The sequence below is a fragment of the Ammodytes marinus genome, assembly GCF_949987685.1.
Source record: "Ammodytes marinus genome assembly, chromosome: 13".
NCBI lineage: Eukaryota > Metazoa > Chordata > Actinopteri > Uranoscopiformes > Ammodytidae > Ammodytes > Ammodytes marinus.
In genome coordinates, this window is record NC_137217.1 from 666,228 (window position 1) to 680,352 (window position 14,125).

Consider the following 14,125-nt stretch of genomic DNA (forward strand, 5'->3'; position numbering starts at 1 on the left):
CGTCTGTAACGTGTGTCTATGTAGGAGGAACTTGAATTATTTTTCCAGTGCTTACACAGCAGCAGTGAGTGCTGTGGACCCTGATGCAGGACATGGGGAGCTGGTCATCAAAGTTCCCTCTGAGCTCTGGAAACAAGGAGATGGTAAGACAGGGGCATTAAGGCCTCAAAAATTGAAGAGACACCTTCGTTTTTGTGTGTGATTCAAAGTGTGTGTTTTTCCAATCCAAATCTTCAGCAGGTTGTTGAAAAATCCTTCTTCATTAAACCTTTCCTAAAAGCTTGATCAATATGGTCATATGAGATGGATTACAAAGTTCCCTAAGAACAAGTGAAAAGTGTTCTACTCTTGGATTATTGTAAATGGAAGTGTAAGGTCATGACTGATGCAGCTGTATTTTGTGTCTTCAGATTTGAAGGTTTTAAAGGTGTACATAGAATTTTCCCTGGACCAGCCAAAAGGAGGTCTCCACTTTGTTGTTCCTGATGTGGAAGGCAGCATGGCAGAGAGAGGAGCTCATGTGTTTTCCTTTGGATACCAAAACTCCACCAGGTCTATAAACAATGACTCACCCTGATGTGCATTAGTTTAATTCCAGGTTGTTAGTTATAATATATCAAATGGATGATGAAACCATGCTGGGTATTGCTGATATATGTCCATTTCATGGCATGCCATTAAAGCTACACTTTTACTTTACATTATACATCTTAATTGTCTCTGGATCTGCAAAATGTATTTCCATGTGTACAAAACTCATGAGAATGTCCCCTTCCCCAGATTTTGGTTCCCCTGTGTAGACTCCTATTCAGAGCTGTGTACGTGGAAACTGGAGTTCACAGTGGATGCTTCCATGGTGGCAGTGTCCTGTGGAGATCTGGTGGAGACCATCTACACCAATGACATGAGGAAAAAGACTTTCCACTATGTCCTCCCCATTCCAACTGCGGCCCCCAACATCTCCCTTGCCGTCGGGCCCTTTGAAATCCTTGTAGATCCCTACATGCATGAGGTAGGCTTTTAGTGACCCGTCTTGACTTATGTGTATTAATATTAGCCTGGCACCGCCCGACTACCTACTTCCGCTCAATTTTCATTTCCCTTCAGCAGACAGTCTGGGTCCAAGGTATATTCACGGGTTTTTCTCAGCCAGGTTTTTGGCTGTCAAATCAGCGAACAGAGGGAGCGGCTCAGAAGCCGGCGCATGACATACGTCATGACCAAACGTCATGTGATTGGTTGGCAGATCCAGAGTGGGACTGATCCAATAGTTTTCCTTTGCTACACCATTCCTGAGAAGACTGTCATGTGCAGTGTCAAATCTGTCAAATTTTAGTTTGTTGTGTTGTCTGAAGTGTTTTCAGACAACACAATTAGTTTTACCTGTATTCTCGTCACCTAGAAGTTCTTCAAAACACCCGGCAATGCACAACATCTCCCTCCTACTCTGTACCAGCCGATAGCTCAATTATCAGGTGAGGGAGGGGCCGAGCGAGCGCACCGCTCGGCTGAAAGGGTTCGCTGCATTTAACAGCCTGCATGCCCCGGCGTGCGGAACAATGATAGTTTAATAACGATTATTTTGTTTTCATGATTGAGGGAAGCCGTAATAGTAATCGAAAATGAAATTCAAGTTATTGCCCAACCCCTCAAGAAGGATGACTTAAAGTGGGCTGAATTTGGAGAGGTTTTAAATAGCTATATTTATTCTCAATCTTTATCATTTTGGCGCTCCTGATTTTCCTTTGGCGCTGGATAAATCCGCTTTGGCGGGCGCCAAAATTTTCTCTATGCAGGAAAAACCCTGAATGCCCACAGTGATTAGGTGAGTCCCTAAGAGTGATCGTATGATAGAAACACTGTGGGAGATATCCATATCGTGTCGCTTTATTAAAGTAAAGAGTTTTTAAATACATATAATAATACATTTTTCTTTTATAAATATAATAAATATAAATGTGTCTATACTTTCTAAATATAGCTTTACTAAGATCATTAAACCCTCACAGTTATTAAGGTACCTTTCAGAAAGCTCACTTTCATTAAATCTCTCCAAAATGCCAAATGGTTGTCTGTGATTTACTCTTGGTGACTTAGGGGTCCTCTCGAGGACTCCTGGCTTGTCTTAGATTTAGGAGCTAGTTGCAGTGCTTCCCACACATTTGTTCACAATTGGCCTACAATTTTACAATGATTTGAATTGGAAAAAATATTCTCATTGAAGAGCTGCACGCCATGCACTCTCACTGTATTTCTCTCAACGGCATACTGCAGCAATAGTCAGACAGCGACGAACCGGGAAATTCACCATTTAGAAACAACAGCTAGCAAAATCGTAAAGTGCATGCGGAACGAAAAAGGCGAGACGCGCAACTATACAGTAGAGGACCTGTGGAACGGAGGAGTTGCTGCGAAGCGCCACATACTACTCTTGTGGGAAAATTAGCATGTTTGTCTTAAAATAAATGGACAAATAATTGAAAGAGTAAAAACCACAAAATTCCTTGGGGTCCACATTGATAAATGATTACATTTCAAATGCCATTTTGATCACCTTTTTAAAGGTGAAGTGTGCGATTTATTTATGTTAATATATGTGTTAAAGTGCTCTATATTCATACTAGGGGTGTAACGGTACACTAAAGTCACGGTTCGGTACGTTCCTCGGTTTTGAAGTCACGGTACGGTACAGTACGGTACGGTTCATAGTTAACGGAGAATGAACAGCTTTAGCTGTCAGTAACTAGCTGACGGTAACATATATTTATTTTGAATTGTTTTAGTTTTACAGTCTCTAGTGTTTTCTCTCTGATGATGGCGTTTCCTCAGCGCAGTCTCCTTCCTGTTTTTAATGAATTTCTTATTTTGGGGTATGGATGGGTGGGAGGGGGAATGTTTTTGCATGTATGCATATCTCTGGGTAGGAGGTGTGGGGGGGAGTTGTATTAAGCACTTTGTGTTACATTTGATTCTATGAAAAGTGCTATATAAATAAAGTTTGATTGATTGATATAAATAAAATGCATAACAAATATAAAAATACTGCTGCAATTCTCCAATAAATAAAATACTTATTAAATACTAGTGTAGGTGCAGCATAAACTAAAATTGCAATGAAAAAATATAGTGTTAATGCTCAGCAGGCTCTGTAAGCTGGTGTAAACAAAGGGTATGTCATCTTTAAGGGTCTTTTTGACTTTAAAAAAATTAAATATTGCTGCAGCTCTCTTAAACTCTAAAGTGCTCTTATAAATATAAAAATTATCAAATAAAAGTGCTACTGCAGCATTAATTAAATGACAGCTTGTTTATATTCAGTATAAAAAGGAAAATAATGTCTGGGTTTTGCCCAGCTCGTTTTTCTTCACAGTAATGGTGAGAGTAGCCAAACACCTGATGGTGCCTTTTCAAATGCGTATGCATGTTCGACGTGTTGCCTCCTACATAAGCGATCGCGGTGAAACAATAACCATACATGCCAACCTTGGGACCTCGAAAATAGGGAGAATTCAAAAACCAAGGCGGGGGGTCTAAAAATTTGAGCTTTAGAGACATTGTTTTGCGCATTCTGGTGACTTTAAAATAATATTTATTATTGTCAATAACCTGTGTGCCGACATTGTTTCACACGTCTATCACTGTTTTCATAATTCACCTGGAATCTGAAATTATCCCTCAAACGGGATTTGAATGACAGGGGGGCGCCTGCGAGCCCCGGTTTCCTGTTGTCTTTCACCATGCAGTTCGCTCTTTGTTCGAAAGCACTGTATCATTTTGACTTGCACTACTCATAGACAGTAAAAGAGGGGGGGGGGGGGCACGCTGCTACTACAACTGCTAATAGTGATGCAAACGGAACACTAGAGCGGAGAGGTGTGTATCTCTTGCTCTGACTGCAGTTGGGAGGGACTGCTGCGTGAGCAATCGATCGGCCGCCTGTCAGTGCTGTGGGACCGAGGGGGAGTGGCCGTTGAGGCACCCGCTGGCCGCTGCTCGTTTAGAAGTGTTAAGAGCGATACATGCTTTAGCGACAGCACAGGGTCTCCAAAAGTCACCAATAACACCAGAAAAAGTAGCTAGATTGGTCGCTGGTCGCTTTTTATAAAAAAAGAGTCGCCAGAGGGGTCTGAAAAGACGCTGAATATAGCGGCTAAGTTGCTAACACTGCCTGACCCTCATGCTCACCATGGAGCTAATAATCGCTGGCTGCTACTGCGCACGTGCGAGCCGAGCCGGAGGCTAAATGGTCCGGGGGGAACTCCGACGACAAGTTTTAAGTTCCACACCGCAAAACAAGCCTGTACATTCGCCATATAATAACGTTATGTTTGTACTCCACATACGGACCGCAGTCCACCTCTGTAACACCAAATACGTGCCTGTACCGTCACGGTACGGTACAAACCCTTCCTGGGTAGGAGACCAGAGACTATTAATGGATGCCGACACATCTTTGAGGCAGTCTCAAAAGCTTTAGTTAAGCTATATTTAGTGATCTCAGACTGCCTCAGCCTAATGTCATTGGAGCCGACATGAATAACAATGTTATCAAAACATGTGTTGTTTTGTGTCTGCGTTCCGCCTTTATCCCCCTTATCCCTGCATGTTGTCAGCACACTAAGATTAGCCTCAATGTCGGATGCTCTGGCTCCAGATATATATTTAACAGTGGCTGGCAACTCAAGTTTAATGTTGCGTGTGATGGAGTCCCCTATGACTAGCGTGCAGGGCCCAGCCCGACCAACGGGAGCAAGGGAGACAGACGGGCTAACAGGGCTCGCAAGAGCCGAGTACCGATTCTCAGTCCCGAGAGGGGGCCGTGAACCGGCCCCCTCTCGGGAGAAGAGAAGAAAAATACTGAGGAGCTAAATATTTTCAATTTGACATGAAAAACACAAACAGTCCTCTCACCTCAAATTCAGCAGTCTAACTCAAAGGAAGACTATGTAGGTGACCTCTGATCCCAATTCTGGATATTTACATACCAAAATTTCACCGACAGCGCCTTCTGGTTCCGATATACGGTTGTGACAACCAACCCGTGTGACATATAACCCCGTTCTCCCCTACTGTTTTCTCATATGGTGTAATACCTTTCCCATTATTAAAAAAATTAAAAATATGGAACTTACAGAACAAAATGATACCTGCCTTATTATGGTACACGCCAAATGCCTGTCCTCTGTTTGGTCGCCTAGGTCTACTAAGGCTCACCAAGTGGAATCACTTTCATAATGCCTGCATGAAGTTTCAAGTTATTCACAGGTTAAACCACAGATTTTGTGACCTCCAATTTGTCCTCCTCAGCACACCTATGATACCAGGACCTAGTTGAGTTACAGCAAACCGCTGGCTATAAGCTCAGCTCATTAGCAATACTCAGACTGTTTGTGGTGTTGTTACCAAACTTGACATTATGGCTTGCCGTGCGACTTAACTGACTTCAAAGACTGTACAAGAAACGCCATGAACGTAATTTCTCAGAGCCTGGTTGTCCACACCAGGACGGGATTTCTCCGACGCAGTCTGCTCTGCTAGAACTGATCTTTGTCACGGATTAGAGCTAAAGAGTGTGGGTTAGTAGGCTAAATGAGAGAGAGAAGGATTAGAAGGTGATAAATCACAAAGCAAAAAGGTTTTCTTGACCGCTGAGGAGAGGCCATACCTGCAAACTTGTCGCTTTTCGGCGATATTCGCCGTTTTGGATTAAAATTTGTGACCCACGTGAATCGTATAGATCCGAAGAGTTTTTGTTTTAGGAGGAGGGGGCGGCAGCTGCCAGAGAAGTCAGCCAGCGCTTCCCAGACTGGACTGTGTGGGCAAGTTACCGTAGTGTGAGACAAGGGAATATCGTTATCTTGGCAATAAAACATCTTTGATAGACGTCATGAGTATTGTCCAATCAGCGTTAAGATCGGGCACCGTAAAGCATCACTGCTGCCGCTGTGTGTTTTATATACTATCTATGGTTCAGACTTTAGAATTGGCTAAAAGTCTCAATCAAAGCCTTTTTGATAATAAAAAAGAAAAAATTAGAGGCTTTAATTAAAAGCTGTTAATGCGTCGGAGGTGAATGTAACTTACTCGGCTTAAAACAGAAACTAACAGAGGGACACGGCTCACTGTACAGTCCCTTTTATTTAGTCGCGCTGTCAGTTTGCCGACATGGCTCTGTGTATTTAGACTCGAGGCATACAAACAGATCGCGGAAGCCGCTCCCGTAGACAACGTTAACGGGCAGGATATCCCCGACTATCATTTTATCCATCAAACCACAGAGTTTTCTCTGAGTGGCGGCTCACTCGCTCACACTGGAACTCGGAAATTTCCGACTTCACTACATATTGTAGTCTATGAATCTACCGGTACCTGGCAACAGTAACTTGTTAGAGCCTAACGTTTAGTTATTTGGACAAGAAAGGTTTTAGGCGTCCATACTTTCGCGAGCAGATGCACTGGAACACAGACAGGTCGGAACTCGGAACTACCAAGTCGGAAATCTCCTTCTTCCGAGTATAGAGGAACGCAGCATTCAACTGAAACTGGAGCGCGACTTCGACGTCATCGTTCTCAGCCACTCGCTCTGTTCGCTGATTGGACGATTGTAGATTCTCCGGAGAAAACTGGGAAATGCACTGTACACCCAGACTGACTACTGAAGGGAAAATTAAATTTGGCCAGAAGTAGGCGGGCGGGCGGAGCCAGGCTAGGTGTGCGCCGCACAGTTTTATAAATCTGTTTTTATCAAATTTTGCTATTTGTTGTTTATGTCCCCCCAAGCGGCAATATACATTGCGCCGCAGCTTCAATAGCAGAATGTGTTCATAATCAACAACAACACTTTCCAGATGCCCCTGCCATTGTTCTAGGTGATTTAAACAACTGCAACCTGGAGAAAACTCTGCCAGGATTTCAACAGGTTAAATGTACTACAAGGAAGGAAAACATACTTGACAAATGCTACATTAATCTCACCAATGCATACCAATCCAGGAGCAACCCACCTATTTCAAACTCCGACCACAATGTAGTACATCTCATACCAACCTACACATCAAAACTGAAAAGCCGTAAACCAGAGAACAAGGTGGTTCGACAGTGGACTCATGACAGCAGTGTTAATTTTGGCAGCAAATTCTGATTTAGTCTTAGTCTTAGTCTTAGTATTTTGAATATCACACCATTTAGTCTTAGTCCTATTCTAGTCATCTAAAATATTTTAGTCTTAGTCTAGTCTACTAAATATAAGCAGATTTTAGTTTGACTAAATCTACAGCGGACTTCGTCGACTAAGTGTTTTTCTTCATTGAATGGTATTAAGGTTTGAATGTACAATACAGACACAGATTTAATGGTTGTAATACAAAACATTCTATTTCATTAGTAATAATCTCACATAAAATCAGTGTACCTGACTGGATAGGGGGGAGGGGGGGCTTTAAGAGCCTGTGCCCGGGGGTCCATTATCTCATGATCTGTCTATGAACCAACTGGATTCCACAATCTTTTTTCTTTTTGCGGGGAGCATGCACAAGCATTATTTATAAAAAAAAAAAAAAAAAAAAAAATATTTTAAAAAAGTGGGGGGCCCCACACTAGGTCTTGAAACGGGCCCCGAGATCGTTAAGGCCGCCCCTGGGCAGCAGCAGCAGCACGCAGTTGAGGTGCTGAGAAATTTGAGCAACTGCGCCTTCCTTTAAGCAACACTGCTGCCGCTGTGTGTGTTCGGACTTCTTTTGCATCAAAGCCTTTTAGATAATACAATTAAAGGTTTTAATTGAACGCTGTCCATGCGTCGGAGTTGATTGTAACTTAAAAACAGAAACTAACGGACGGAGGCGGCAGTTTCACATGGCTCTGTGTATTCAAACTCGAGACAGAGCCTACTACAAACAGATCGCGGAACTTAGCCGTTCCCCTAGACATCGTTAACGGGCAGGATATCCCTGACTATCATTTTTGTCAATCATACCGCAGAGTTTTTCAGCACAGCGGCTCACTCCACCCGCTCACACCTGCGCGGTCTCCCGTCGATTTTCACCGACACAGGGTTGAATTCGCTGCTTTGCACTGATTGGATTTCTTCCCAACTTGTCCCACAAAAAGAGTAGTTCTGATTGGATCTCTTCTCCATTCGTCCCGCCCTAACAGTTTCGTCTAGTTCCTATTCGTAGACTATAGTGTCAGTTAAATTAGTCTCAGTCTTCGTCATCACATCTGCCTTTTTATTTAGTTTACGTCCGTGAAAAAGGTTCGTAGACGAATATTTTTCGTCTTAGTCTACGAAATTAACACTGCATGACAGCAGTCAGGAACTGGGAGCTTGCTTTGATTGCACAGACTGGGATGTGCTGAGGGGGGACACATTGGATGAAACCTGCACTGTCACAACAGACTACATTAACTTTTGTGTACAGTCCATCATTCCCACAAAAACAGTCAAAGTTTACCCCAACAATAAATCCTATATAACCAAAGACATTAAACAAATAATGAATTTGAGAAAATTGGCTTTCAAAAATAAAGGCACAATTTAACCAGAAAAGAGAGACAAGGAACTGAGAGTAACCCTGAGGAAAGCAAAGGAGGCACACAACAAACAGCTGGAGGAAGCATTCAAGGCTGGCAATCCACGCAAAACATGGGACACTGTAAAGCACATGACAGGTATGCCAGGTAAACTCTGGAAGCCTTTTGTGACTAATGATGAGTTGGCCTCTGCTACTGAATTAAACACCTTCTTTAGCAGGTTTGAAACCACTGGGAGTAAGGAGAGATACAGGGAGGTGCTGGAGTCAGGCACAGTGGGCTATGAGGATAGAGTTATAATCACAGTGGGTCAGGTGGCTAACATCTTTAGTCAGCTTAATTCACGGAAGGCTGTCGGTCCAGACAACATCAGTGCCTCTATCCTGAAAACCTACAGTAAGACACACACACACACTGTCCCAACGGCCTGGAAAACATCACACATCTCATCCCCCTCCCAAAGAAATCATGCCCCAAGGAATGCAATGACTTCAGACCTGTGGCACTAATATCTGTATTAATGAAGTCATTGGAGAAAATCCTATCCCATCTGCTCTCTCAGTCTGTACAGGACAAACTTGACCCCTTCCAGTTTGCATACAGGCAACAGCGCAGCACTGAGGATGCTGTTGCCACTCTCATGCATCTGGTCTCAAAACATCTGGATGCTCCGAAGATAAACCCGTATGCCAGGGTACTGTTCATCGACTTCTCCTCTGCATTCAATACAATAAAACTGGACATACTGCTCTCCAAAATGATTCAGATGGGCACAAATCCACATCTCATCCACTGGTACTGCTCCTTCCTTACCAACAGGCAACAGCTAGTCCGGGTCAATAACACCTACTCCCCCATGGTCACAACCAGCTGCGGCGCCCCACAAGGATGTGAGCTCTCCCCTGCTCTTCACACTGTACACCAACGACTGTGTTACCAGTGCACCCAACCACCACATCATCAAGTTTTCCGATGACACCGCACTGGTAGCTCTGATGAAGGAGGGGGAGGGGGCTGACCTTTATCTTGAAATGGTGGAGGACATGGTGAAGTGGTGCGACCATAATGGCCTCATTCTCAATCCACTCAAAATGGAGGAGATCATTTTCGGCACCTCAAATGAGTGCAACACCACACCAATAACAATTCATAATCAAACCATAAAACAAAACTCATCATTCAAATACCTGGGAGTGTACGTGGACAGTGCCCTATCCTGGACCCAGCATCTGGACTACATCTGCAGCAAGGTGCAGCAAATAATCTACTTTTTAAGGAGGCTCAGGTCATTTGGAGCTAGCAGCAAAGTACTGTCTCTGTTCTACAAGGCAACAATTGAAACCATCCTACAGTACGGAGGCTCCATCTGGTTTGGTGCCCTTTCAGCACAACTCAAAGCCAGGATTATGCGGCTCCTATCGATCTGCTCGAAATTGGTGGGCGACTCAGTGGAGAGCAGATTCTTCCAAACACAAAACAGGCACACAGACAAACTATCTGACAAGATCAGTCTGGACCCGGCCCATGTGTTACACGGGGAGTAACAGCTCCTGCCCTAGGGGAGGCGCTACAGGGTTCCAGAGTGCAGGAAAGTAAAATATAAACATTAATTTGTGCCTTTGTCAATATCACTGCTGAGTCAGCACAGGAAGGCAAAGAAGTGACTTTTAACCCCATATTATTTATGACCACTTTTTGCAGGGCTGGACCCCCCATCATATTTCTAATTCTTTGTTGTTGTTTATGTTTTTAATGTAGTGTCATGTTGTCATGTATAATTGTTGGGGCTTGTACTGCAAGTAAAATTTCCATGAAAAAATACAATAAAGTATTATCTTATCTTATCTTACCACCGAGCAGAGTCTATCCTATCCTTTAGGTCGGCGGGTTTAGGCTGGTCGGTGATACCCGCCGCCAGAATATGGGTCTAAGTTAAGTGTTTTTACCAACGCGTTATAGTCACTCTGAATGCATCGGCAAAAAAATAAATAAAAAACACGCGATGGTGTGAGGGCACCGTCATCGCTGCTTAAGGTTTTAAGTTTAAGTTGTTATTTCATACAAAATGTCTGGTATTTTATCTGCTTAACCATGACATTTCATTGACAAACCAAACAGATTGACAAAGAACATCGTACACTTCATAACATATTAAAGCTTTAATATGTCTTATAATCTGGTAAACTATTTTGGAATTTCTAATGAGCAATTTGCATCATTTGTGACTTTTTGCAGGTGACCCATTTCTGCCTGCCACAGCTGCTGCCACTGCTCAAACACTCCATGTCTTACCTACATGAGATCTTTGAGTTCTATGAGGAGATCCTGACTTGCCGCTACCCTTATTCCTGCTTCAAGACTGTGTATGTTGACGAGGCCTATGTACAAGTGTCAACCTATGCTTCTATGAGCATCTTCAGGTAGGCATGAGTTAGATTGATGTCTGCTTCTGTTTTTACAGCAGAGTATAGGATTATATTTGTATTGGTAAATTTGGGTCCTGTATACTTTTTTGGTGTGTTGGTTGACGTGTGCAAGGCATTCCCGGCCATACAGAACTTGCAATATTTTCTTTAAGAATAATTGACACTAATGCCTCGTTTCCACCGAGTAGAGCGGGTCGGGTCGGAGCGGCTCAGAGCGGGACAGCTCGCTTTTAAGAATCTCGGTGGATTCCACCACCGACCCTACCCTTACTGGTAGGGCGGGGTTTAGGCTGGACTGCGATAGCCGCCACCAGAATATGGGTTAAACCAGTGGTTCTCAATTATTTTCTGTCATGCCCCCCCTAGCAGGGTTTTTCCTGGCTCAGAATGGGCCTTTGGGGGGTCAGTACGCAACCAACTTTTTTTGGAGTCGCGACTGTGCAACAGTAAAGGCAAACGGTTTGTGTATTTTAAGAGGGGTGTTGGGTTGGGAGAGGGCAGTTTCTGTCCAGATAAAGAGCATTTCAGTCAGCCTGTCAATCACTGCGTAACCATGGAGCTCACTGACACTTATGAAATCACAATAAACAACCTGTAGATATGAAGTCAAAATACTAATAATGACTAAGCCTACCTATTTAATGCTTTAATTGTTTCTAATTGATCTAAACCATGGAAATTGCAAGAAGGTAGGGCTGCTCGATTATGAAAAAATCATAATCATGATTATTTTGAGTAATCACATTGTGTTATCACGATTACTAAAGACAGTTAATTATTGATTTAAGAACATTATGCATTTATTTTACTTTTAACAAGGTTTTTTTCTAATAACACCATGACTTTGGACTTTAAACAAAGGCCTAATTGAACTGAAAACAGGGAGAATAGAAATAGGCTAAATAAGTGAAACGTATTTTTAATAATTGAATAAAATAAATATGTAAAAATAAAAATAACCAGTTGTAAATGGTGTTGATAGGGCACGTCTTTTGATAGCATTAAATGTAAGGGAATGATTTATTTACGTCAAGGAGCAGAGTGGACAGGCAATTGCATTGTAGTGTTGACAGTTGTGGCTAGGAGTCAAGGAGCTTTAAACTTCCTGTGTTTTTTATTCATTGATTACTTGGTCAGAGACCACTATGATTCAACTTAAAGTGAATAAACAAATTGGTCGGGATGTTTAGAGGTGCAGATCAGGTCGTATGCCTGTTTCTCTCTCTCTCTCTCTCTCTCTCTCTCTCTCTCTCTCTCTCTCTCTCTCTCTCTCTCTCTCTCTCTCTCTCTCTCTCTCTCTCTCTCTCTCTCTCTCTCTCTCTCTCTCTCTCTCTCTCTCTCTCTCTCTCTCTCTCTCTCTCTCTCTCTCTCTCTCTCTCTCTCTCTCTCTCTCTCTCTCTCTCTCTCTCTCTCTCTCTCTCTCTCTCTCTCTCGCGGTCGCGTATGTTACGTGACTCGCGTGTCCGCGCGTGACATATCTTGCACATTATTTTAGTTTGTTGTGAGTCTGAAGTGTTTTCAGACAACACAATTAGCTTTACCTTTATTCTCGTCATCTAGAAGTTTTTCAAAACACCCGGCAATGCGCAACATCTCCCTCCTACTCTCTGGAACAGCCGATAGCTAAAACTATCAGGTGAGGGAGGGGCCGAGCGGAGCTCACGGCTGAAAGAAGGGTTTGCTGCATTTAAAAGCCTGCTTGCCCCGGCGTGCGGAACAATGATAGTTTAATAACGATTATTTTGTTTTCATGATTGAGGGAAGCCGTAATAGTAATCGAAAATTAAATTCAAGTTATTGGCCAGCCCCTCAAGAAGGATGACTTAAATTGGGCTGAATTTGGAGAGGTTTTAAATGGCTATATTTATTCTCAATCTTTATCATTTTGGCGCTCCTGATTTTCCTTTGGCGCTGGATAAATCCGCTTTGGCGGGCGCCAACATTTTCTCTATGCAGGAAAAACCCTGCCTAGGGGACAGACAGGGTTATATTTATTTATTTATCTGTACAAAACCACTGTATGAGTTTATGGCATGAGCATTCTGCATACAATCACCTTATTATCAAATAAGATAACAAAAATGAGCTGAGATAACTTCTGCAGCAAAAAAATTCAAAGTTCAGTTTATTTGCTCAATTTGTAACATTTAAACAAGACTGCTCAGTCTGTGTGAATCTCAGGACAGAGAAACAAGAGCAAATGATTCACTGAGGTTTGCATTTCATTCAAAACTTTTTTAAACTGTAAACATGGTTAAGGTGGTGTTTTTTTATTAATATAGGCCAATAGGCCTTCTGTGATGCGATAACCAATAATTCATTAATGTTATTATTAGTCTAATTGCTTGATTTCTTTTTAAATAGCCTACAGAGACACTTGGAGACACGTGGACATTTATTTACTGCAAATCGCGGCCTTTCGCGCGGATATGACCATACTCAAGCACACATCGCCTTGCTAGCACTTAAAAAAAAAAAGTCAGTTGGAAATCAAGGCAGCCCGCGCACCCCCCTGACAACTCACGGCGCGCCCCACCATTTGAGAAGCACTGGGTTAAACTATCGGCTGTCTAACAACTGTGGTCAAGCCAGCGGTCTCTCATTTTTGCTTGGTCAAACCAGCCACTTCTTTATTTATTCTCCCCGTTTAACGGCCGTAAACGCACAGAGACGGCTCGGTGCAAGCCGACAGAGACAGTGAGCGAACAGCGCTGGCTGCGGCAGCAACGTGACATCGTAGCAGTGGGGCACAGTGTAGGCCTAGCCCACTGATTAATTTAATGACGAGGAAAAACACAACACAATAAACAGTGCTGCGCTCACATTTTTTCGCCAAAACACAAGACTCTCTTCACTCTTGCCGAGGTGATTACACACTGCGGTAATTATTATTTCGACCAATCAATGGAAGGCCGTGTGTAGCTCCACCTTTTCGGCACCTTTTCGGCACCCTTTCAGGCGGCTGGCACCCCTACGGAGGAGTACTGAAAATAGGAGCGGCTTAGAGCGGTTAGGTGCGCTTATATCTGTACTTCCCAACTTTTGGCAAATGAAAAGCCAAAATAACCGGACCGAACCGCTCCGACCCAACCCGCTCTACTCGGTGGAAATGAGGCATAAGCTGCTACTGTTTTAGATTGTAGATACAATGTGTTTTTTAACTTTATTCA

At 43.0% G+C, this 14,125-nt stretch overlaps 1 protein-coding gene across 2 annotated transcripts in view; it reads left to right on the top strand.

Moving 5' to 3' along the window:
* Nucleotides 1–14,125, top strand: part of taf2 (TAF2 RNA polymerase II, TATA box binding protein (TBP)-associated factor) — a 100,363-nt gene that overhangs the window by 10,911 nt on the left and 75,327 nt on the right. For both annotated transcript variants that reach the window (XM_080038774.1, XM_080038775.1), the window contains 4 exons: nt 25–143; nt 411–552; nt 781–1,012; nt 10,765–10,949. In XM_080038774.1, the coding sequence (XP_079894900.1) occupies nt 25–143; nt 411–552; nt 781–1,012; nt 10,765–10,949 (678 nt within the window). The remainder of the gene's footprint in view (nt 1–24; nt 144–410; nt 553–780; nt 1,013–10,764; nt 10,950–14,125) is intronic.